The 24,242-nt window shown below is 38.5% G+C and overlaps 2 protein-coding genes and 1 non-coding gene across 3 annotated transcripts; 1 reads left to right on the top strand and 2 right to left on the bottom strand.

The window, feature by feature from the left end:
• Positions 1-345: 345 nt before the first annotated feature.
• LOC108286452 (eukaryotic translation initiation factor 2 subunit 2-like) lies at positions 346-1,645 on the top strand. The gene is given in 2 exon segments (XM_037729855.1): positions 346-809; positions 811-1,645. Coding segments are annotated over 2 exon segments (996 nt in total). The 5' UTR covers positions 346-362; the 3' UTR covers positions 1,360-1,645.
• A 4,733-nt stretch (positions 1,646-6,378) lies between these two features.
• Positions 6,379-6,805, bottom strand: LOC108286450 (40S ribosomal protein S26-like). Its single transcript, XM_017504295.2, has one exon. The coding sequence runs from the start codon at positions 6,787-6,789 to the stop codon at positions 6,442-6,444; it is 348 nt and encodes a 115-aa protein (XP_017359784.1). The 5' UTR covers positions 6,790-6,805; the 3' UTR covers positions 6,379-6,441.
• A 15,111-nt stretch (positions 6,806-21,916) lies between these two features.
• LOC119467702 lies at positions 21,917-22,023 on the bottom strand. The gene has a single exon (XR_005196295.1). It is a non-coding gene; the product is annotated as a U6 spliceosomal RNA (small nuclear RNA).
• Between the last annotated feature and the right edge of the window lie 2,219 nt (positions 22,024-24,242).

Genomic DNA, 24,242 nt, shown 5'->3' with positions numbered 1-24,242 from the left:
ATCCTGAATTCCTTTCAAGCTACAAGTCCCAAATTATTGCTTTCAAAATTTTCAGACTTGGAATCAATGAATTTACTGCTACACTATTCCTTGTAATACAGATGAGAAAGACATGTCAGACTACCACAGTCTTCCTCCTCTGTAACTAAAGATGCTTTCAGTCTAACATCTGAATAAATTGTGCTCAATGTTAACCTTTGTTTTTCTTCTGTCTCCATAGAAATGCCTCTTCTTGCCCTTTTGCTGATGCAAGAGCCTAGTGCGGTGGTGAGAGAGATATCGGCAGGAGCAGCGCTGCCGCTGGAACCTGGGGCTGACCCATGTGACTTCCCATTCAAACCAGGCCCACACAAGCCGCAGCCATGTCTGGGGACAAGATGATTTTTGATCCTGCCATGAGCAAGAAGAAAAAGAAGAAGAAGAAGCCTTTTATGTTAGATGAGGAAGGGGATACCCAAACAGAGAAAACCCAGCCTTCAGAAACAAAAGAAGTGGAGCCAGAGCCAACTGGGGTCAAAGATTTGGAAGCTGATGAAGAGGACAATAGGAAAAAAGATGCTCCTGATGATCTAGATGACTTGAACTTCTTTAATCAAAAAAAAAAAAAGAAGAAAAAAACTAAAAAGATATTTGATATTGATGAAGCTGAAGAAGGTGTAAAGGATCTTAAGATTGAAAGTGATGTTCAGGAACCAGCTGAACAAGAGGATGACCTTGACGTTATGCTTGGCAATAAAAAGAAGAAGAAGAAGAATGTCAAGTTCCCAGATGAGGATGAAATACTGGAGAAAGATGAAGCTCTAGAACATGAATGAAGACAGCAAAAAAGATGATGGCATCCCATTCAGTAATCAGACAGGCCCTGCTTGGGCAGGCTCAGAAAGAGGCTACACATATGAGGAGCTGCTGAATCGAGTGAGGGAAAATAATCCAGATATGGTTGCTGGGGAGAAAAGGAAATTTGTCAAGAAACCTTCACAGGTCGTCCGAGCAGGAACCAAGAAAACTTCTTTTGTCAACTTTACAGATACCTGTAAACTATTACATCGTCAGCCCAAACATCTCCCTGCATTTTTGTTGGCTGAATTGGGTACAAGTGGTTCTATAGATGGTAATAATCAACTTGTAATCAAAGGAAGATTCCAACAGAAACAGATAGAAAATGTCTTGAGAAGATATATCAAGGAATATGTCACTTGTCATACATGCCGATCACCAGACACAATCCTGCAAAAGGACACGCGACTCTATTTCCTACAGTGCGAAACTTGTCATTCTAGATGTTCTGTTGCCAGTATCAAAACCGGCTTCCTGGCTGTCACGGGCAAGCGTGCACAGCTGCGTGCCAAAGCTAACTAATTTGCTAATCACTGATTTTACAAAGCATGTTGTAGGGATGTGGCTGGACAGGTTTGCCATCAGAGTGGATATACTGTTGTATTAAAAACAAGATAAAAAAGCTGCAAAGTTCTTTGGCGAGTGGTTGGTCTGAAATCCTTGCAGGACGCTGACTCTCAAGCTGTTGACATACTTGTTACCTACTTTAACAACTGTCAGAGAAACGTGATATGGGGTAAGGAGGTGCTTTTTTAAAATTGTTCATGGACTTCTGTAAAATGCAAGATAAATTAAAGTTATTATAACATTAAAAAAATAAAAAAAAAGAAATGCTTCTTATTAAAAATCCGTTTGCCTTCATCACATGTAGAGGCCAAGCGCATCTGCAGTGCCACCTACTGGATGAAACGCAGTTATTTAACCAAACTGATCCATTCTCAAGAACTAGACAGTGTTTATGACTATGTTCATGGATATTCATAGCTCTTCCTGTAAGCTGTTAAATACACAGTTAGCCAACCTGTCATCATATCCAGTTATGATGGCAGTGGGTAACCTATATGATAATTAAGACTAACTGCTGTGTATATATTCCAGTAAATTTGGGAAATGTCTCAGCCCTGCAAGATACATACCAACAAATCAAAGCTATGTCTGACTCCACACTGTCACTAGACCAATGATTATTGTCCTAATTCAGGTCAGTACCATCCTGGTGGAAAAAGCTGGCTGTGACATTGGCCCTGACTTCAAGGATTGGCATATTCTTCTGTTGTGGAGTTTACTTGTGCTGCCCCCTCCACATGGAAATGCAAAACTGGCTTTCCCCAGAGACTTTCCAGACCTTGCACCATAATGTTCCAACAAATATCATTTGTAAAGTCCAGGTATTCGTGAATATTTCCAAATCTAAGCAGATCAATTCCATACCAACACCCAATAACTATCATGATCACCAATACCATCTTTCAGCAAGAAGTAGCCAGAATAAAAACAGTACCCCAATTCCACAGAGATGGAAGGGAACTTGGTAGTGGGGAATTGTAACCAAATATTCCCATTTTCCTAAGAAATAGGTAAATTTTTTTCTCTCTCTTCTTTTCTTTTTCCTCCTTTCCCCCTCTTTTATCTTAGTCCTTTAGAAATGCAAATTTCTAAATTTTAATAGCCTTTTACCTCCCCTTCACCAGACATTCCCTACAGGGCAAGTTCACCTATGTGCTTAGGAGTTCCAGAAAGGAAATCTCACCCACTAGGAGATTGCCTGGAGAGATAACAGTCAATTTACAACCCAAAGTATGCCTGCTCATGGAGACACCAGCAGTCATCAGCTTGATCACCTTAAGATAACATGTCAAGCCCTTACCTGCTCACTTGCCGCCACTCCATGTGCCATTAATGCTAAGCCCCCCACAAAAGTGCTTGCTTTCTGCTCCAAAAGAAAAGTGGTACCTTTAGGCAGGAAGCCTATAACTTCTTCCCCTAAGCTAGCTTTGGAATAAAAAATTGCTTTCTTTATACCAGACCTCACTCATTAAATTCTGTTGGCAGCAAGCAGCTGAACCTGCATTTTGGTTATAAGACTACAAGGCATGCCACCTTGCCCAGCTAAATTTTAAAATGTTTTTGCAGAGGTGGGGTCTCACTATGTTGCCCAGGGTGGTCTCGAACGCATGGCTTCATACGATTCTCCCACCTTGACCTCCCAAAGTGCTGGGATTACAGATGTAAGCCACTGGGCTCTGCCTCTATTTTGGCTTTTTAACTTAGCTTACTCCCCATGTAGATAGCTGGCTTTCTGGTAAAGCCCTTTAGGAAAAGGGCAGGAAAACATGCAGCTTCATATTTAAATATGCAACAAGTAGGCAGACCTGGAAGGCAGAACACAGATGCCCCAAAATCAAGGATCTCATTTTGCATTGAATTCTGGGTCCCCAAAAAGAGGGGAATACCATGGAATGTGACAGTGCAATGCTTTTACAACACACTTCACCCCCAAGATTGATGGGCAACTCAATCAGCCTGCTCTGTGAGCAGCCCATCCCCCAGAGGAGTCATATCCCTTATTGGGATGTGGGGGTGTTTACACAGCTTTTAGATACCCCAAAAGCACCTTTTTCCCCCTCCAAATATGCCACAAAATAAGTCGCACCTTGTAGTAACAACCATTCACTGTGAGCAACTACCATTAGCCTAAGAGTGTATCTCTTACTTAACTTGTATTACGTACACCAAGGCTATTTTTGCACAATGCAAAGTAATTTCTGATACCACAAAAAGCCAAAAAGATCAGGTAATGCAATACAGAAAAAACAGTTTTAGATCTGAGAGGACTATGTCCATTTACGACCCAGGATTACCTGAGGAAGAAAAGCAGTTTCTCCCAGAAAGGAGTCTGTGGCACCTTTTTCTTTTCTCTTAAGGGTTCTCAGGCTGTTAGAATTTACAACGTATGAAGAATAGGGTTAAATAAAAGTAACTTGAAGGACAATTTTTAAGAAAGGAAGTGAACATAGAAACCAAATGCATGGGCTCTTTAAAAAGATTTCAGTCATCTGAAAAATAAAATTCCCAAAAATAGAATTTTAAAAAGGGAAGAAAAGTATAAGGTCTTTTAAATATATGTGTATATGTATCTACACACACACACATACACACATATATGTATATGTGGGTGTGTGTATGTGTGTATATGTATATATATATATATATATATATATATATACAGAGAGAGAGAGAGAGAAAACACTGGAATATCAGCTTTTAATTAAGTTCATTTTTAGCCACAGAGCACTTAAAAAAAAAATCTTTCAAGTCTCTTGTTACCAGATTTTAGCCTGGACAACAGCTGATAATTTTGGCTTTTGAGTTTATTTACTAAAGGTATCTTTCTAAGGGTCTCAGTCAAGATTATGACTTAATCATAGTTGAACGAGTTGTCTCCAAAGAGGTAGCAAACAATTTTTACAAGATCCAGAATCACCCTAGAGATAGCTCAGAGAAAGGAAAATGCAGAACAAAAAAATCAGAAACTGTCCGTGGAAGGAAAAGGGATCAATAAATGGCAAAAGTCACACAAATATCAAACCAGAAAGGACTCATTCCCTGGCTGAGTACTGAACCCATGCTGCCTTAGTCAAAGGAGAGTATCTTAGCTACTAGACTACAGCATGGGATGCTGTGTTAGCCTGCATTTGCATTGCTATAAAGAAATACCGGAGGCTGGGTAATTTATAAAGAAAAGAGGTTTGATTGGCTCATGGCTCTGCAGGCTTTAAAGGAAGCATGGTGCTAGCATCTGCTTCTGGTGAGGCCTCAGGAAACTTACACCGATGAAAGAAGGTGATAGGGGGCCAGCGCATGGCAAGAGTGAATGAGTGAGAGAGAGACAGAGAGAGAGAAGAGTGGTCCGGACTCTTATAACAACCAGATCTTGCAGGAACTAAGAACTCACTTATCCCCAAGGGAATGGTGCTGAAGTATTCATGGGGGATCTGCTCCCATAATCTAATCATCCCCACCAGGTCCCACCTTCAACATGGAGAATCACATTCAACATGAGATTTGGAGAGGACAAACATCCAAACTGTATCAGGCGGTCTCCAGTGATCTTCCCAGAAGGAATCTAGAGCAGGCAGTTCTGAGCTTGCAAAAGATTTTCACTTTTAGGTCAAAATTGTTTTTTCATTCTTTTAATTTTATCAACAGAATTTCTAAGGCTAGCCATGACACTAGTATATGTCATTTTAAAAATTTTGATTTTCCCATTAATTATTTAGAATGACAAATGTATAAAATCTTTTTTATTTTCAGTGGTGTACTTGCTTCCAATAGCAACTCGATGCAAAAGGCTCTTGAAAGCACAGGTGGTAATTTTCCAGGTTTTTTCCACATAAGCAAGAGATATTCCTGGAGAGGGCATAGAAGAGGCAATCCCCAGGATCATCAAAAACTTACTCTTGGAAATAGACTTAAAATAACAAAAGACAATGTGAAAGAAGAATAAAAACTTGGGACCCCAATTCATTATGCCAAAAGAAAAAAAATTGTAAGAAGTTGCCTTGCCTTTTGTTCCTAAGCAGACAGCTGCAGATAAAAGGTTAATCATCTCCACAGGTAGCTACTGCATGTTCACCTTATCTTATGTAAAGTGTTGATTTACTGAGCATGAGATAAATTCCCCTATCTGCTCCTTTTCTCTTACAGCACATGGATTACCCTACCCACCTCTTTCCCCTCTAGTCCACTTTTTCCCTTTAAAAACTGAAGCCCTCAAAATCACCTTCGAGAAAGGCATAGACCACAGACTGTTTCTGTGATTCCATGTTTATTTCTTCCATGCATGTCCTTAAACTTGGCAAAATAAACTTCTAAATTGATTGACACCTGCCTCAGATACTTTTTGGTTTACACAACAGAAGCCCCATAAAGATGGGACCTTTTAAGATAAAACTCCCCTAAGAGCTTGACACACTTGAGCTGAAGAATGTGCTGCTTAAAATATTACATGTCTTGGACTTCCAGTCCTTTCAGTCTGGCCACCTGATATGAACCCAAAAATTCATGCCCTCCTCCTGGGCACAGTGGTTCATGCCTGTAATCCCAGCACTTTGGGAGGCTGAGGCAGGATCCAATCACCTTCCACCAGACCCCACCTCTAACAGTGAGCCCAGGAGTTCGAAACCAGACTGGGCAACATAAGAAGATACCATTTCTACAAAAAAATCAAAAAAATTAGCCAGGCATGGCGGCACATGCCCGTAGTCCAAACTACTTGGGAAGCTGAGATGGATCACTTGAGCCCATGAGGTCAAAGCTGTAGTGGGTCATGATCACGCCACGGCACTCCAGCCTGGATGACCAAATGTAATAGGACTAAAACTTACTCTACAAATAAAACTTATTCTATAATAATCTATTGTGATTTTGTCTTTAATGAAATTGGGGAATTGGAGAGAATAAAAGTATATTTCAAAAAAAAACTATATTATAACTTTTATTAGATTCTAGTATTATTAAATGTTTTTCATTTTTTTTTTCAAGTACAATTTCCATTTTATTTTTCTCCAGGGAATAGTTGTCTTCAATCTTTTACTCAGCTCCTTACATGGGTTTTGGTGGGGGTCGTGGGGCAACACCCGCAGATCTAAATCGGGGTGGCAGTGTTCGGTCCTTGCGGGCTTCACGAGATCGATTCCTGACTACTTTGCTGTGAATTGCACAACTCACACAGTAATGTAGCTTCACACAGAGCTTGGGAAGTGCATAGGCATCAAAGACGCTTGCTTCAGAAATATCCCTGACTGCTGCGGCCTCCACTATGTTTCGAATGACAAATTTCTTAATGGCCTTGTCCTTGGGCACGCATCGGGCACAGTTCGTGCAGCGAATAGGCTGAACATGGCCGCGGCCCTTTTTGGCACGACTGTTGTTCCTTCTTTTCTTTGTCATTTTGGAAGCTCACAGCAGAGAAACTTGTTTTTCATTTTTATTATTTTCTATAATTTGAACTGAATTCTAAAATTTTTCCTGGCTACAAGTCTCTAATGTTTTCAATTTTCTTCTTCTTTCTTTTCCTCCTTTCCCCCATTTTTCCTGATTTGAAATCACTGAGAATTAAGCTGTGATTTTCTTAAAGCCCTGAGAACTGGAACTAGACAACTTAAATTTTAGCAGAAAATAACAGCAACCTATTTATATACATAAGCCACATTCATACCTGCCTACTGATGGATACTTCCGAGTAACACAGCATGTATCAGTTTCTCAGGATGGTGCTCCTTTTTTTGTTTGTTATTTTCATCTCACTTTTTCCCCCTATTTTTATTTGACAGGACATGAGACTTCACAACCTGACAAAAATTAGCTTTCCTAACAACATGAAACCCAGTCATGTAGGAATAAATCATCCTAGTCATGAGATATCATGCAAAACCTAAGATCAGAGACTCAATTTCTTCTAAAACGCTTTTTAAAAAGTGGGAAGAAATGTTAAAGAAAAATAAAAACCCACACCCATTTTGCCAGAAGAAAAAAAAAAAAATTAAAAGCTGAGTCATGCAAAAAGCAAATTTTCCTTTTGTTCCTAAGCAGATAGCCACAGATAAAAAGTAAAATATCGGCTGGGCATGGTGGCTGATGCCTGTAATCCCAGCACTTTGGGAGGCCAAGGTGAGTGAATCACTTGAGGTCAGGAGTTCAAGGCCAGCCTGGCCAATATGGTGAAACCCCATCTCTACTAAAAATACAAAACTTAGCCATGCATGGTGGGAGGCACCTGTAATCCCAGTTACTTGGGAGGCTGAGGTAGGAGAATCGCTTGAACCTGGGAAGCAAAGGTTGCAGTGAGCCGAGATTGCGCCATTGCACTCCAGCCTGGGTGTGGCAGGGAAACTCTGGCTCAAAAAACAAAGTTAAATATCTTCACAGCTAATGACTCTATGGTCACCTTATCTTACAATGAGCATGAAACAAAAACATAATTGCCGATTCCCCTACCTACTCCTTTTCTCTTGCAACATGTGGATTCAGTAATGTGACTATACCCTTCCTCTTTCCCCTCCAGCCTGCTTTTCTCCTTTAAATATTGAAGCCCTCGAAATTATCTCTGGAGAAAGGCACAGGCCTTCCTCTTGGGCATGCATCCTTAACCTTGGCAAAATACACTTCTAATTGATTGAGACCTGTCTCAGATATTTTTTGGTTTGCCGATTGATATGGTTTGGCTGTGCCTCACCCAAATCTCATTTTGAATTGTAGGCTCCCATCATCCCCATGTGTCGTGGGAGGGACAAGGCAGGAGGTAACTGAATTATGGGGGAGGTTTTTCCCGTGCTGTTCTCATGACAGTGAATAAGTCTCACAAGATCTAATGGTTTTTTTTTTTTTTTTTTTTTTTTTTTGAGATGGAGTTTCACTCATGTCACCCAGGCTGGAGTGCAATGGCGCGATCTCGGCTCACCGCAACCTCCGCCTCCCGGGTTCAGGCAATTCTCCTGCCTCAGCCTCCTGAGTAGCTGGGATTACAGGCATGCACCACCATGCCCAGCTAATTTTTTGTATTTTTAGTAGAGACGGCGTTTCACCATGTTGACCAGGATGGTCTCGATCTCCTGACCTCGTGATCCACCCGCCTCGGCCTCCCAAAGTGCTGGGATTACAGGCTTGAGCCACCGCGCCCGGCCTGATCTAATGGTTTTATAAAGGGCAGTCCTCCTGCACATGCTCTCCTGCATGCTGCTGTGTAAGACATGGCTTTTGCTTCTCCTTTGCCTTCTGCCATGACTGTGAGGCCTCCGCAACCATGTGGAACTTGAGTCCATGAAACCTCTTTTTCTTTATAAATTACCCAGTCTCAGGTATGTCTTTATTAGCAGCATGAAAACAGACTAATACACAGATCTATCTAAAAAATTTTCTGTATGCTGTGAGGGAGAGCTCAAAGTTGATTTTTTTTTCATACAGATATACAATTGCTCTGCTGCTGAAAGACTTCCCTTTCCCTATTAAATGGCATTGCTGTTTTGATGGTGAATTTTGTGTATTAGCTTGGCTAGGCCATAGTACTCAGATATTTGGTCAAATGTGTCTGGATGCTGCTGATTATGAAGGTATTTTTAGATGAAGTTAACATTTAAATCAGTAGACTTTGAGTAAAGCAGATTATCTTCCAAAACAATCAGATGGTAAAGATTACAGTAAGAAAGCAGACCAAAAATTGCCTGGGGCAATGTTGAAGTGAGTTAATCAAAATAAAGACTGACCAAAGGGTTTGGATTCCTTGGCCCAACCTCCTGCTGGGACCCCAAAGCCTTTTTCACAAGAGACAGTAAAATGATCTAGGGGTGAAGTTCCAGAATCAGAACATAAAAATGCAAGGGTTGATAGGATTATGAAAGTTGGAATGTTTAAAGAGGCTTTATAAAAAATATTGAGATCTCTCTCACCTAAATGCTATATAAAAATTGATATATTTCTGACCAGGAAATGTTTCCTTTACCTAGTACTATAAAAAGGAAGGCATGTAAATCCACCCTTCAAGCCATATTAAATGAACATGCTGAATGAGAATCAAGGAAGACTGCCAAGCCTGTGGAGTGTAGGGTAGAGGCTGGGTTGATGGTAGCAACACATTCTCCGCTTGATAGCCCTTTGTGGAGTGTGTATCAGGGCTTATGGCAAAAGCCTATGAGCAATTCCCAATGTCAACTATCGGGACTTTAGAGAATTTCCAGCTGAGAAGCATTGGCTGCCTTATTATTGGATGCTAACTGAAGCTGCCCCATGACTGGAGGATATAAAATGATCTTGACATTTCATCTTGAAATACCCATGCTGTCTTTGTTGATGTCAGAGAAACAATCTAATGGAGATATCAGTGTCCGGAAGAGTTCCATCATGAAATGGAGATGGTTTATATAGGAGCATGCTACCTAAGAGTGCAAGGAAGAGACACTCATGAGCAGGGAGCCTATTTTTCCCCTAGGACTAACGCCAAAACTCTGTGAGGAGCTGCTGGATGAGGATGATGATGGTGATGATGATTATTGCTTGAGATGGAATCTCGCACTGTCACCCAGGCCACAGTGCAGTGGTGCAATCTTGGCGCACTGCAACTTCTGCCTCCCAGGTTCAAGCGATTCTCTAGCCTGGGCCTCCCAGGAAGGAGCTGCTGGATTCTATAGTGCCTGATAAACAGCTCTCAACTGAATGACCGTGTACTTGGTTTGTGAATGACAGTTCCAAGGTGAATGGATAACATCTTGTTTGGAAGACTGCTTTGCTGATTGTAAAATATACTTTTGTGTGAAAATTTACCTTTGTCTCTACCCGAGTTCTGCAAAATTTGGAAACTATTTATGAGTACTCCTATCCTATGGCAATATAGAATATTTGCATCACTTCAGTCAAAATCTGTTTTCTCTTGTGACAAGACACTATTGCAGACACTGTTTTTGTATCAAAACTTTGACTGGAATGGCATATTTTCAAGTGTGACCAAACTGCTTTGAGGAATTGGGGTTGACTTTGTAGAGCTGATTTAAAAGTCCCTTGGAATACTGGTCTGAAATCTAGTCTAAGTAATTTCCTTAAAAGGCCTCTAAGGTTTCCAGTTTATCCACTGCTCCTTGTGTGAGAGCAGGTACTTTCCATAAATCTTGTCCTTAATTCCAGCAACTTTGATGTTATCATATCATACTTCAGTTGTCCTACACACCCCTTCTGAATCATGCATACTTATTTCCTATGGTGTATAAGCCCTAGGGGATAATGGCATAGAAATCCACCATCTTGATTTGCTGCTGCCTGAGACATAGACACAGCTTCTGTTCATAATTTCCTATTAAATGTGTCTTTCAAAGAAACTGGATTTGTCAGCCTCTTTCTTTGACTTCTTGGCTTCCTTAGACTTTGGGGACAGGTTTGCATAGATCTGTTCATCATTTAAAATTTATCCTTAAGTGTATTACCTTTCTTACCTTGTTGTAAATGGTATTTCTTTCTTTTTTCCTATTATATTCATAATTGCAGACTAGATATTTATTAATTCCTTTAGATTTTCTATGTACACAGTCATAACATTGGCAAATACGACAGTTTTGTTTCTTTGTTTCAAGTTTTTAAAAATCTTTTCTAGGAAATGAATATTTGTGGCCTCTCAAAGTTCCTATGTTAAAACCATAAACCCCAATGTGATAATATTTGAAGATGGAGCCTTTGAGAGGTAATTTGAACATGGGGACAGAGTCCTAATGATGGAATTAGCACCCTTATAAGAAGAGACATGGATATATAGTCATCTAATCACTTCCCCTAAGGCCCCATCTAAATACCATCACACTGGGGGCTAAAGCTTCAACATATGAATTTTGGGGGGGATACAAACATTTGGTTCGTAGTAGTTACATTTACTTGTTTTTGGTTGCTGTTGCTGTTTTGAAGATAGAGTAATTTTGGATTTTATACCGGCCATTGTTAATATTAGGCTGTGCAGACTCTGATCCTGTGTTTATTTTTTGTGATATGTTGATTTTTTAAAAATATTTTAACCAGCAATCAATGCAGTTAGGCTCAGGCCATAAACAATTTGGAAAATATTACCCCTTCCGTTTAAAAGCATTTGTGTAAGATTAGTTTTTTTCCCTATAAATACTTGAAAGGCTTTATTAGTGAAGCTATCTTGGTTTGGAGAATATTTTATGAGACAGTTTTCATTATGAAGTCAATCTCACTAAAAATTGCAGGACCCGTTAGATTTTCTGTTATATCTTGTTTTAGTTTTGAAACAAAGGTCTCTAGGTCTAAGTATATTTACTAAATATTATTAGTCCATTCACATTTATTATAGTTGCTATATTCGGCTTAAGTCATCTTCTTGATACTTATTCACTATTTGTTCTCTGCTCTTGGTCCTTTTGCACCTCCTTTTCTGCTTCCTTTTAGGTTGAGTATTACTTAGTGTTCATTGACTCTCTTTTATTGGCTTTGTAGCTGTTATATTGATCATTCTTACTGCTCATATTTATTTCAGCATATGCCTGGATTTATTTCTCTTCCTTTTTGAGTACTTACTCCAAGACTGTTTCAAAGTGAGTCTTTGTATAGCAAATCCTCTAAGGCCTTGACTGAGGATATGACTGAGAATATCTTTACTGTGTTCTCATATGTAAATGACAGTTTGGCTAGTTTACTACAAAGGATGTAACTAAGTACCACAAACAAGGAAAATTTATCTCACAGTTGTGGAGAGTGGTCTTAAGTTGTCAGCAAAGCCATACTTTCTCTGAGACTCTGAGTAGAATCTTTCCATGTCTCTTTCTGGCTTCTGGGAGAGTCACCAATCCTTGTTATTCCTTAGCTTGCAGCAGTATCACCACAAGCTCTTCCTCTGTCATCACTTGTCTTCCTTCCCAGGTATCTTTCTCTGTGTCTTCTCCTCTTCTTACAAGGACAAAAATCATATTGGATTAATGGCCCATTACATCTGCAATGGCCACATTTCCAAATAGGTCACATTCTGAGATTCTGCGGTTAGGACATCAACATATATTTTTTAGGGAGGAACACAATTCAGTCCATAAGAGCTAGATATAAATTTAAATTCAAAATCACTTTCCTTTATTTCTATTCAATGAAATCTGCCTTTTTGCCTCTCCCAATTTCCCTTTTTACCACTTCCCTGGCAAATGGATCATTTTAAAATGTCTTGTTTAATATTCTTTGTAGAGATGGGCCAGCCTGGTCTTGAACCCTGGCCTCATGAGATCCATCTGCCTCAGCCTCCCAAAGTGCTGGGATTACAGGCATGAGCCACCACAGTAGGCCACCTTTTGAATTTATTGAGACTTGTTTTATGGCTCAGAATATGCTCTATCTTGGTAAATGTTCCATGTATATTTAAGAATATTTTGTATTCTGTTATTTTTGGGTGGAGTGTTCTATAAATATCAATCAGGTCCTGTTGGCCAATAGGACTGTTCAAGTCTACTAGATCTTTGCTGATTTCTTGTCTAAGTGGTCTACCAAATATTGAGATTGATCTAACTATAACTGTGGATTTATCAATTTATCTTTACTGGCTATCAGTTTTTATTTCATGCATTTTGACGCACTATTATTAGGTACGTAAATAGTAAAGTTGTTACATGCTTTTGATGAATTGTACTTTTTATTTATAATTATCATTGTCCTTGGAATTTGTGTGCTTCTGAAATATGCAGATTTATAGTTTTTATTAACTCTGGAAAGTTTTGGCCATTATTTTCTTCAAATATTTATTCTGTTCCATCCTGTCGCCCATTCATCAAGGAATCCAATTATTCATATATTAGGCTGCTCAATTGTATGGGTTTTTGTTATTGTTGCTGTTGAAATAGAGATTTTCACAACCACTATGACATTCACCTTAATTAATTTATCTATTGGTCATTGCAAAGTGGTGATATTGTAATTCTTACATTTATCAGTTGCATTCTTCAGAAAATAAAACAATGTCTCCACAACTCATTGATGTTCTTTGCATTTTTAAAACTTTTTTCTGTTTTATTTTTAATAATTTCTATTGCTATGGATTCAAGTCTACTTTTTCTTCTGTGATGTCTAATCTGCTGTTAATCTCATCTGGTGAATTTCTCATCTCAGACATTATAGTTTTCATCTCTAAAAACCAGATTTGGGTCATTTGTATATCTCCTATACCTCTAGGTAAAACTAACAACACTGTAAAGAAAATATAAATTTTAAAACTATTTGAAACAGGTAAGATATTGGATAAAATAATTAATTTAGATTAGTACCGTGATCTCGTTGATCTAGAAATGTTTCATTTATGTAATAAAAGTTTAAATTTTTTAAGAAAATGCATCTTTTGCCTTCTCTTTCTTTTTCTTCCTCACTGAAATTGTCTTCTTATGGTTTTCCTGTACTCTTGTTAATAACATGATGTTTACATTTCTGTACTCAAATTCATGCTCACTTATCTAGATACAATATAAAAGCCTGTGTGCACAGGCAAACACACACACACACACACACAGACACACACACACACACACACACAGAGAGAGAGAGAGAGACAGAGACAGAGACAGAGAGAGAGAGAAAGAGAAGTGGGTTTTCTTCTCTTTGTAAAATGTAATAGTATTATATAAATTGGTCTGGCTTTATCATCCTCACTTAATACCACAGGAAAATCCTTCCAGGCAATCTGGTAGTTTTACTTTATCTACATTAGTGACTGTATAATATCCCATATACTAAAATGTAGCCAACTATTCTGACATTTATGGACATTCCCTTGTTACCAGGTTTTAAAAAAAATTATGTGAGTTTTTGTTATTGTTGCTGCTGCTGTTTATTACATATAACATCCATTATATTTCTGTGTGTGTGTGTGTGTGTGTGTGTGTGTATCTTGGTAAATACACATTTCCACAGTTTATCCTTCGAAACTATTCACAGGAGAGAAGTGTTTTCCAATGAGTATTTGCATTTTTAATTTTCATAGACCTCACCAACTTACTTTCCAAAAAGCTGTATTTTTATTCAATGTTTGAACTTCTGCTTCTGGCCAACATAGAATAATAGGAATTATTGGTAACATTCTCCCTGGAAGAATCTGACAAACCAGGCAAAATATATAAAAACATTTTTTAAGACACTGAATTTTAAACAATGAAAGACGGTGATCCCAGAGAGAATTGCATGTAATCCTGTATTTCTCTTTTGAATAAAAACTGATTTTTTAAAATATTAGAATTATATCAGTTTTCTTGTGTGTTGACCTGAATTAAAAATTTTTTTATGTAGATATTTTTATTTCCAGGTGTGTTTTTCTCATTTCAGTGATATTCTAGCAGAGTACAAATCTTGCCCAATATACTTGAAAATAGAGGTTTTCAAAACCACTATGACATTCACCTTAATTTATCTATTGGTCATTGTAAAATAGTGATTATGTAATTCTTACATTCATCAGTTGCATTCTTCAGAAAATAAGAGTCTTTCCTCACCAAGTGTAAACAAACTTATTGCAAAACTCAGGGTGAACATTTAATCATTCATATTGAACTAACAGCTTTTGGAATGAGAGTAGATACAATAGTTGCCTGCAATGGTAGTCTGTGAAGTCCTTTTTTCTTTTGTCTTTCTGTTCTTCATTTTAAAAAATTGTATTAGCTCGGCATGGTGGTATGCATCTGCAGACCTAACTACTCAAGAGGCTGAGGCAGGAGGATCACTTGAGCCTAGGAGTTCAAAGCTACGTTGAGCTATGATCACACCACTGCACTCCAGCCCGGGCAACAGAAGGAGAACTTGTCTATAAATAAATAAACAATAATTCTAGGCTCATGATTTTTTATTTATTCAAAGTTTTAGAATCCCTAGTTTAAAAATAATTAAATTGTCCTAACTTGGACTACTGAGAGCTCCAGCACACAGACTTCTGTGTCCTTTTGATGTCACTTCAGCAGTCTTTGAGCACTTTCTTCCCTTTGGCACATCCAGAAAGTTCACCCTGTCCTTTCTCTGCCCCAGTCCATATCCAGTCATACCTCTAAAGAGCCCTAATTTCCTGAAATGGAGAAAGGTATTAAGACACTTAGATCTGAGCTCTAGGAGGGCTCACTACCAATATATCATTACTTTTAGGTAGCTTCAGTGTAAATAATATAAGAAAATCTTTTAAACTTGAGTTTATATTGATATATCCAACTCAAATTTAACATGACATGGCATGATTTTATATTTATAGCTCTTTGACACTTTAAATCTTGATTCCTAATAGTTTAAGATATTTCTTCATTTACTTATATGCTTTATCTTACAACAAAAATAAAACATTTTTTAAAATTCTGCCCTGATGATTGTAGGTTGAGAAAAAAAGTTTCAAAATTACAGTACCAATATCACTATCGGCAGTCACCAGCACACCAGGCTAATTGTTTTACTTTTCGTAAAGATAAGATCTTGCTATGTTACCCAGCAGGGCCTCAAGCAATCCTCCCACCTCAGCCTCCCAAACCTTTTAGCTAATAGCTTTGAACTTCAGAGGAAAAAAGAAATCTTACTATTTGTTCTTTTCTAGACTCTTTTTTTAAAAAACTTGATATTACATACCCTCATGAAATTTGTGCATGTTGCTCTGGGAAGCTGTTGTTTACTCATTTTCATTGAGGTGTACTATTCCATTGTGTAAATATACTACAAGTCACTTATTTGCCTCTGTCATCCAGGCTGGAGTTCAGTGTCACGATCATAGCCCACTGTAAACTCAAACTTCTGGTCTCAAGCAATCCTCCTACCTCAGTCTCCCAAGTAGCTGGGTTACAGGTATGTACCAACATACCAGCTAATTATTTTTTGTACAGATGGGGGTCTCCCTATGTTGCTCAGGCTGGTCTTGAACTTCTGGCATCAAACAGTCTTCCTGTCATTGAGTCTGCCTGGTGTTTATCTAAACATGGAATTGCTAAGCCGAAACAAATGTAATATTCCACTACAGTAAAAATTATGGAAAGACTTCCAGTTTCTGGACCAGCATGTAAAGAGCTTAAAAGTCATCATTCCCATTCACACAACAAGAAAAAAGCTGAGCAAATTGAAAATCAATAACTCTTCTTAAATCCATCAGACAACTGAGGTAAGTAAGCAAATCACTGTCCGAAAAACTGGAGAGAAAGAGGCAGGTACAAAGAATCACAATGTAACACAAAAATATCTGGAAGAATCAGTACTGGGGTAGGAAAACTTTAACTGTAACTAATAAACTACTGGAGACTCAGTGTGGAAAAGTTTGAAAGTTAAAGGCTCCAGAGACTGCCCAGTCTTAGGTGAGGAACCCAAGCAACAAAGTTCTCACAGTGAAAACAGCATAAAAATCCTCTTGTGCTTCTGAAAGGGAGAGGGTATAAAAGTTGTCAGAATCAAAATAGAGGCTGAGTGCAGTGGCTCTCCCCTGTAATCCCAGCATTTTGAGAGGCTGAGGCACATGGATCACTTGAGGTCAGGAGTTCGAGAGTAGCCTGGCCAACACAGTGAAACCCCTATCTCTACTAAAAATACAAAAATTAGCTGGGCATGGTGTCACATGCCTGTAATCCCAGCTCTTGGGAGGCTGAGGCAAGATAATCCCTTGAACCTTGGAGGTGGAGGTTGCACTGAGTGGAGATGGTGCTACTGCACTCCAGCCTGAGTGACAGAGTGAGACTCCATCGCAAACAAAAAACATCAACCAAAAAACCCTGACAAACAGAGCACTGAGGAAGGCCATGAAGGGAAGTGTTTTCATGTATAAATAGCTGATGATAAAAGCTATCACAAAAGACTCTGCAGAAACCCTACTCTTGAACAAAGGTAATTGCTCCCTGCACAAAATAATACTTCTGTAAGGACAGCTGCCCATTCAATATTGACCTGATGCCACACTTGTTATTGATCTTTGTAGCCAAAAGTAACTATCTTGAAATAACTATGTAATCTTCCTCAATTTTTCTTTAAAAAAATTCTCTCTTCTTGAGGAGTTAGCCAACTTGCTCTTTGTAGACAGTAAAGGAAAGGTCCCCAGAGAACCTCAGACACATCCCACAAGAGCTTACACCATATGTTTTGTGCAGATAAGGGAACTTGCAAAGGGTACTTGCCTACACATGCCTGCAGTGGAAAATTCCATCCTGTAACATGTGTGCATAAGGGAAATAAATCAATATACAGTGGCTCAGACTAAGGGCTCACATGCGCACTGGATGGAATGGAGCTGCCAGGAATTCACGCCATATACAAATAAGGCACCCAGCCCCATCAGCTTTTCTATAATGCCCTTGTATTCAACTGTGAAGGGGGCAACCAACAACCTGCTTTCAAAACCCCTCTCTTTGCTGAGAGGTTTCTTTTTGCTTAATAAATTCACTCTGCTCACTCTTCAGTGTCTACACACCTAATTCTTCCTAGTCATGAGACAAGAACTAGGACCTAGGGGAGTTAAGGGGCAGAAAGACCACAACATTCTCTTACCTCCTTGAATATGCACATAGTTTACTATGGTGTGCATATTCCTATTGCAATGCCCTATTTCTGAATAAACATTTTCTTTTACAGAATATCTCTCTGTAATTTAGGTTCACATAAGGAAAAGTAGTCATTCTCAAATATGCCCAGCATTCTGTTGTTAACAGGACATGACTTTAAAAAAAAAAAAAAAGCAACCATTTACCCAAAGCATAAATGACTGGGGTTTTATTGGAACCTAACTGATCCAGGGGAAGGGAAATACCCAACTCCAGCACCCTCTAGCCTTCCTGCCTCACCTAAGCAGAAGAAGGAAGTGAGAAGCACTTGTGAGGGTCAAAGCCAAGGACACAGACTCACTAAAAGACTGAGGCCTATATATAATGGTAGAACTATAGAAAGCTTCCCCTCTCCTTACATCTTACCACCTCATCATAGGGCTCTTGGATAAGAACAGAAGAATACAACTGACAGGATATCACATCTCAGAACTTATTTAATAAGAAATAGCTAGGGAATCCAAAAGACAACAGAGGAGACAAAAGTAAAGATACCAGAGAAATTGTAGCCTCAGATACCTATGCTATAGCAAGCAGTAAATAAAGTCTAATCCTTGGCCAAACAGAAAACACACTTTGAAGAAACAGGGAACCAGACTCAGATATGTCAGAGATATGGGAATGATCAAACTGGAAATCTAAAAAAATTATGATTAATACACTAAGGGCTCTAATGGGAAAATGCAACACCAAACTGGTAATGTCAACAGATTGGCAATACAAGCAGCAATGAAAACTCTCTAAAAAATAATCAAAGATGTTGTTGGAAATGAAAAACACTGTAACAGAAATGAAGAATGCCTTTGATTAGTTCATTGACAGACTGAACATGGCCAAAGAATGAGTGAGCTTGAAGAAATGTCAATAGAAACTTCCAAAGCTAAAATGCAAAGAAAAAAATAATGAAAATAGGGAGAGAGAACAGAATATCCAAGAACTGTGGTACAGTTACAAAAAAAGTAATATATATGTAATGAGAATACCAGAAAAAGAAGAAAGAAAGAAGAGAAGAAATAGTTAAAGCAGTAAGGACTGAAAAATTCCCCAAATTAATGATAGACATCAAATCACAGATCCAGGAAGCTGAGAGAATAGCAAGTGGATAAATAACAAAACACGACCTAGACATATTATGTTTAAATTTCAAAATATCAAAGACAACCAGAAAATCTTGAAAAAAGGTAGGGTAAGGGACAGAGAGGGAAATTTACCTGTAGAGAAGCAGGGATGAGATTTACTTTAGACTTCTCTTCATAAATCATGTAAATCAGAAAAGAATGAAGTGAAATATTTAAAGTACTGAAAGAACAAAAAGTCCATCAACCTAAAAATTCTTTCTTTTTTAAGGCAGAGTCTCACTCTGTCACCCAGGCTGGAGTGCAGTAGCACGATCTCAGCTCACTGCAACCTCTACCTCCTGGGTTCAAGTGATTCTCCTGCCTCAGCCTCCTGAGTAGCTGGGACTTCAGGCACGTGCCACTAAGCCAGGCTAATTTTTTGCATTTTTAGTAAAGATGGGGTTTCACTGGGTTACCCAAGATGGTCTCAATCTCCTTACCCCATGATCCTCAACCTCCCAAAGTGCTGGGATTACAGTCGTGAGCCACTGCACCCGGCCCCTAAAAGTTCTTATCCAGTAAAATTATCCTTCAAAAATAAAGACTTTCAGAGACAAATAAAAATAAAAATTGAAGAAATTTATTACCTGTAGACTTGCTTTGCTAGAAATGTTAAAAGAAATTCTTCAGAAATAATAAAAATGATATGTATCAGAAATTTGAATCTACATACAGAAAGCAAGAGTGTTAGAGAAGAAATAAATGAAGGTAAAAGAAAATATTCTTTAAAATCTTATTGATAGAGTAAGATAACTTTGTTCAAAGTATAATAAACAAAATATTTGGTGAATGTAGCTTTTGGATAACTGTAATAAATTACTGCAACACTATACGGGAAAGGAGGGAGGGATTAGGAATACTTTGTTACATAGTACTTACATCATTACATAATGATAGAGGAGTCAATTCTTCAAGAAGACATAATTTCTAATATGTGTGCACGTAGCAACAAATCATCAAAATATACAAGGCAAAAACTGATAGACATACAAGGCAAAAACCGCAAAGAGAAACAGATGAATCCACTATTATATGTGAATACTTCCATGCCCTTTGGAGTAATTAATGGATCCTGCAGGCTGAAAATCAGTAAGGACATAGTTGAGCTGAACAGTACCACCAAACAATGGGATCTAATTGACATCTATAGAATATGACATCTAGCAACAGAGGAATCCATATTCTTCTCAAGTTCACACAAAACATTCACTATGATAGACCACATTCTGGGCCATAAAACAAACCTTAACAATTAGAAATTATACAACGTATCCTCTCAGCTTATAATGGAGTTAAACCATAAATCAAATCGGAAAGATAGCTGCAAAATCCCCAAGACCCCCAAAATACTTCAGTTTAAACACTTTTAAATAAACATAAAGAAGTCTCTCTAGGAAAATTTAAAAATATTTTGAAATAAATTAAAATGAAAATACAGCTTATCAAAACGTGTAGGATACAGTGAAAGCAATACTTTGACAGGAATGTATAGCATTGAATGTGTACACTAGAAAAGATGGAAGACTTCTGGTCTTAAAATGGCAGCACAGAAGCAAGCTGGCTTCAGTGCTCTCCTACAGAAAACCAAAAACCATAGAGAAAGCAGTGAGATTTTTATCAGCAACAATTCAGAGCTCAAATATGAGGATGAGAGAGATACCAGATCCACAAAAAAGTAAAAAATTCCAAGCAAATCGTAGGAGAATCAGACTTGTCCTGATGCCTCATCTCCTTTTCTGCCCAGCAACCTACATGTGAAAAAGCTTTCCTCAACTGACAGTTTCTACACTAGACAAAGTGAGATTGAGGTGGTCAACTAGCTTTCTCACCACAAGTTACCAATATCAGAAATCAAAGAGAGGCCAATACTACTCATTCCATGGACAGAAAAAAAAGAATGCAGTGAATAATCTATGTCCATCAATTTGAAAATGTAAATAAAAAGACCAGTTCCTTGAACGGCACAACCTACATCCTGCCAGTCAGCCATGCCTACACAACCACCTGAGTCCTCACCACCACTGCTGTGGTGAGCAGCTGCAGTGCCATCTTCTCATTATCCTGGCTGGATATGACTGAGTCTTCAGGAAACTGGGATTTGAGCCTTAGGGAGACTTTTACACTGTTGGTGGGAGAGCAAGTTTTCGACCATTGTGGAAGACAATGCGGCAATTCCTCAAGGATCTAGAACTAGAAATACCATTTGACCCGGCAATTCCATTACTAGGTGTATACCCAAAGGATTATAAATCATTCAACTATAAATAAACATGCACATGGATGTTCATTGTGGCACTATTCACAACAGCAAAGACTTGGAACCAATACAAATGCCCATCAGTGATAGACTGGACAATGAAAATGTGGCACATATACACGATGGAATACTACGCAGCCATAAAAAAGGATGAGTTCATGTCCTTTGCAGGGACATGGATGAAGCTGGAAGCTATCATTCTCAGCAAAATAACACAAGAACAGAAAATGAAACACTGCATGTTCTCACTCATAAGTGGGAGTTGAACAATGAGAATACATGAACACAGGGAGGGGAACATCACACACTGGGGCCTGTCCAGGGGTGGAGAGTCAGGGCAGAGATACCGTCAGGAGAAATACCTAATGTAGATGACAGGTTGATGGGTGCAGCAAACCACCATGGCATGCGTGTAACAATGTAACAAACCTGCACATTCTGCACATATACCCCAGAACTTAAAGTACAATTTAAAAAAAAAAAACTGAATCTGAACATAGACATTACACCTTTCATAAAAATTAACACAAAATGGATCACAGACCTACAAATGTAAAACACAAAATTATAAAACTTCTAGATTATAAAATAAGAGAAATTCTAGGTGACTTTGGGTTTTACAGTGAATTTTTTTTTTTTTAAATAGGGAATGCTTCAAGAATTTGTGTGTCATCCTCGCGCAGGGGCCATGCTAATCTTCTCTGTATCATTCCAATTTTAGTATATGTGCTGCAGAAGCGAGCACCGCAGTGAGTTTTTTAATACAATACCAAAAGCATGGCCCATGAAAGGGAAAAAATAATAAATAGAACTTCAGTAAAATTTTAAACTTCTGCTTCAAGAAAGATACTAAGACTGAAAAAACAAACCACAAACTAGCAGAAAATATTTGTAAAACATATCTGATAAAGGACTTGTATTTAAAATATATGAAGAACTCTTAAACTAAATAAGAAAACAACCCAATTTTAAAATGGGCAAAATATCTGAACAGATACCTCACCAAAAAAGATACACAGGTGGTAAATGAGCATGTGAAAAGATGCTCAACATCATATGCCATTAAAGAATTTCAAATTAAAACATTAAGATAGCACTACATACCTACTAAAATCACTAATGCATGTGATAGATGATGTTATAAAATCTGATTATTTTTGTCTGTTCTCTAACTGTATCTCAGAAAAATCAAAGGCAGAGGATTAATTCAAGCCTATTTTGTAAGGATACTGGCAATCCTTTTGTACGCCAAAAATGAAGAGATTGCTACATATCGAAAGTCTGTGGAGGCTGGGCTAGGTGGCTCATGCCTGTACTCCCAGCACTTTGCGAGGCCGAGGTGGGTGGATTGCTTGAGGTCAGGAGTTCAAGACCAGGCTGGCCATCATGGTGAAACCCCCATCTCTACTATGTATATATATAAAATTAGGTGGGTGCGGTGGCACATGCTCATAACCCCAGATGCTTGTGAGGCTGAGGCATGAAAATCACTTGAACCCCAGAGGTGAAGTTTGCAGTGAGCCAATATTGCACTACTGCACTCCATCTGGGCAACAGAGTGAGACTCTGTCTCCAAAAGAAAAAAAAAAGTCCATGGGTAATCAGTACAATGACAATGTAATATTGGTGAAAACAACAGGCAAATAGTTCAATAAAACAGCATGCACAGCCCAAAAATAGACCCACAAATATAGCCAAATGATCTTTGTTGAAGGAGCAAGCCAGCCCGGGCAACGAAAGCGAGACCTCATCTTTAAGTAAGTAAATAAATGGAATTCCAATTTATGTATGTTTTGTGCCTGTCTTTCTCACTCAGCCTAATGATTATGAGATTCCTCCATGTTGTTGCACATACAAGTAGCTTATATTCCTTCTTACTCCCCTTGTTTGTATATGTCACAGTTTGTTTCTCTATTCACCTGTTAATGGACTTTTGTATTACTTCCAGTTTGTACACACAAAGAAATCTGTTATGAACATCAGTGTGCAAGTATCTGTGTGGACATAGGTTTTGGTGAGCAGGTGATTCACACAGAAAAACTACAAATAATCAAAGGCAAGTTTTAAAAAACAAAATTTGAAAAACAATCTTATTTATTTATTTATTTAGAGACAGGGTCTCACTCTGTTGCCTAGGGTGAGGGCACTGGCTGCATCACAACTCACTGCAGCCACAACCTACCAGGCTCACGCAATTCTCCCAACTCAGCCTCCCAAATAGCTGAAACTACAAGTGCACATCACTACACTTGGCTAATTTTTGTATCTTTTGAAGAGACAGAGTTTTACCATGTTGCCCAGGCTGGTCTTGAACTCCTGGGTAGACTCCCAAAAGTGCTGGGATTATGGCATGAGCCACCATGCTCGACCCTGTGTTAATTTTCTAAATTTTTTCTAATGTGGCTTTTTCATATGTTGTATGTGATTCACTTCCTTTTCATCTTGCCTTGTTTTCCTTTCAGGATCTTTATATGGGGCTTGAGTGTAATTCTTTTCTGTTGTTCATCTTTATATGCGTCTTCCTGTACTGTTAATCAGAGAAGTATTTTTCTATTTAGTATTTCTGTAACAGATGGAAATAAGCCAGAATAGATATCTTAACTCCACTGCTGGAGGCTCCTCCTCTGTTGTTACCACCAAAAATGTGGCCTCCCCATAAAGCCATTTCCACAATTTTGAGATCTGCTTCCTCTGGACCCATTCCACCAGCAGCTGAAACTTTTTTTTCTCTCACTCTCCCTTTCTGCTCCTAAGTGTTCTCTAATTTTCTGCTCTGCTCTAGGCATCCTTTCCCATAAAATATGTTTCTGTGCAATTTAAATGAGTTTTTCTTGGACATTTCTGAGTTCCTTGAATGAGGCTGCCTCAGGACTTGCTGATCTCCTACAGCCCCTTAGAGAGTACTCATGGACTTTTGGTGCTCATCCACATATCAGATCCTCCTTCCAATGATACTTTCATTCA

Source organism: Cebus imitator, unplaced genomic scaffold (genome assembly GCF_001604975.1).
Source record: "Cebus imitator isolate Cc_AM_T3 unplaced genomic scaffold, Cebus_imitator-1.0 Scaffold319, whole genome shotgun sequence".
NCBI classification, from domain to species: Eukaryota; Metazoa; Chordata; class Mammalia; order Primates; family Cebidae; genus Cebus; species Cebus imitator.
This window is presented reverse-complemented; position numbering and strand designations above follow the sequence as displayed.

Bases quoted from the DNA above. Each gene is read 5' to 3' on its own strand.
- LOC108286450 (XM_017504295.2), bottom strand. From the start codon at position 6,789: ATGACAAAGAAAAGAAGGAACAACAGTCGTGCCAAAAAGGGCCGCGGC.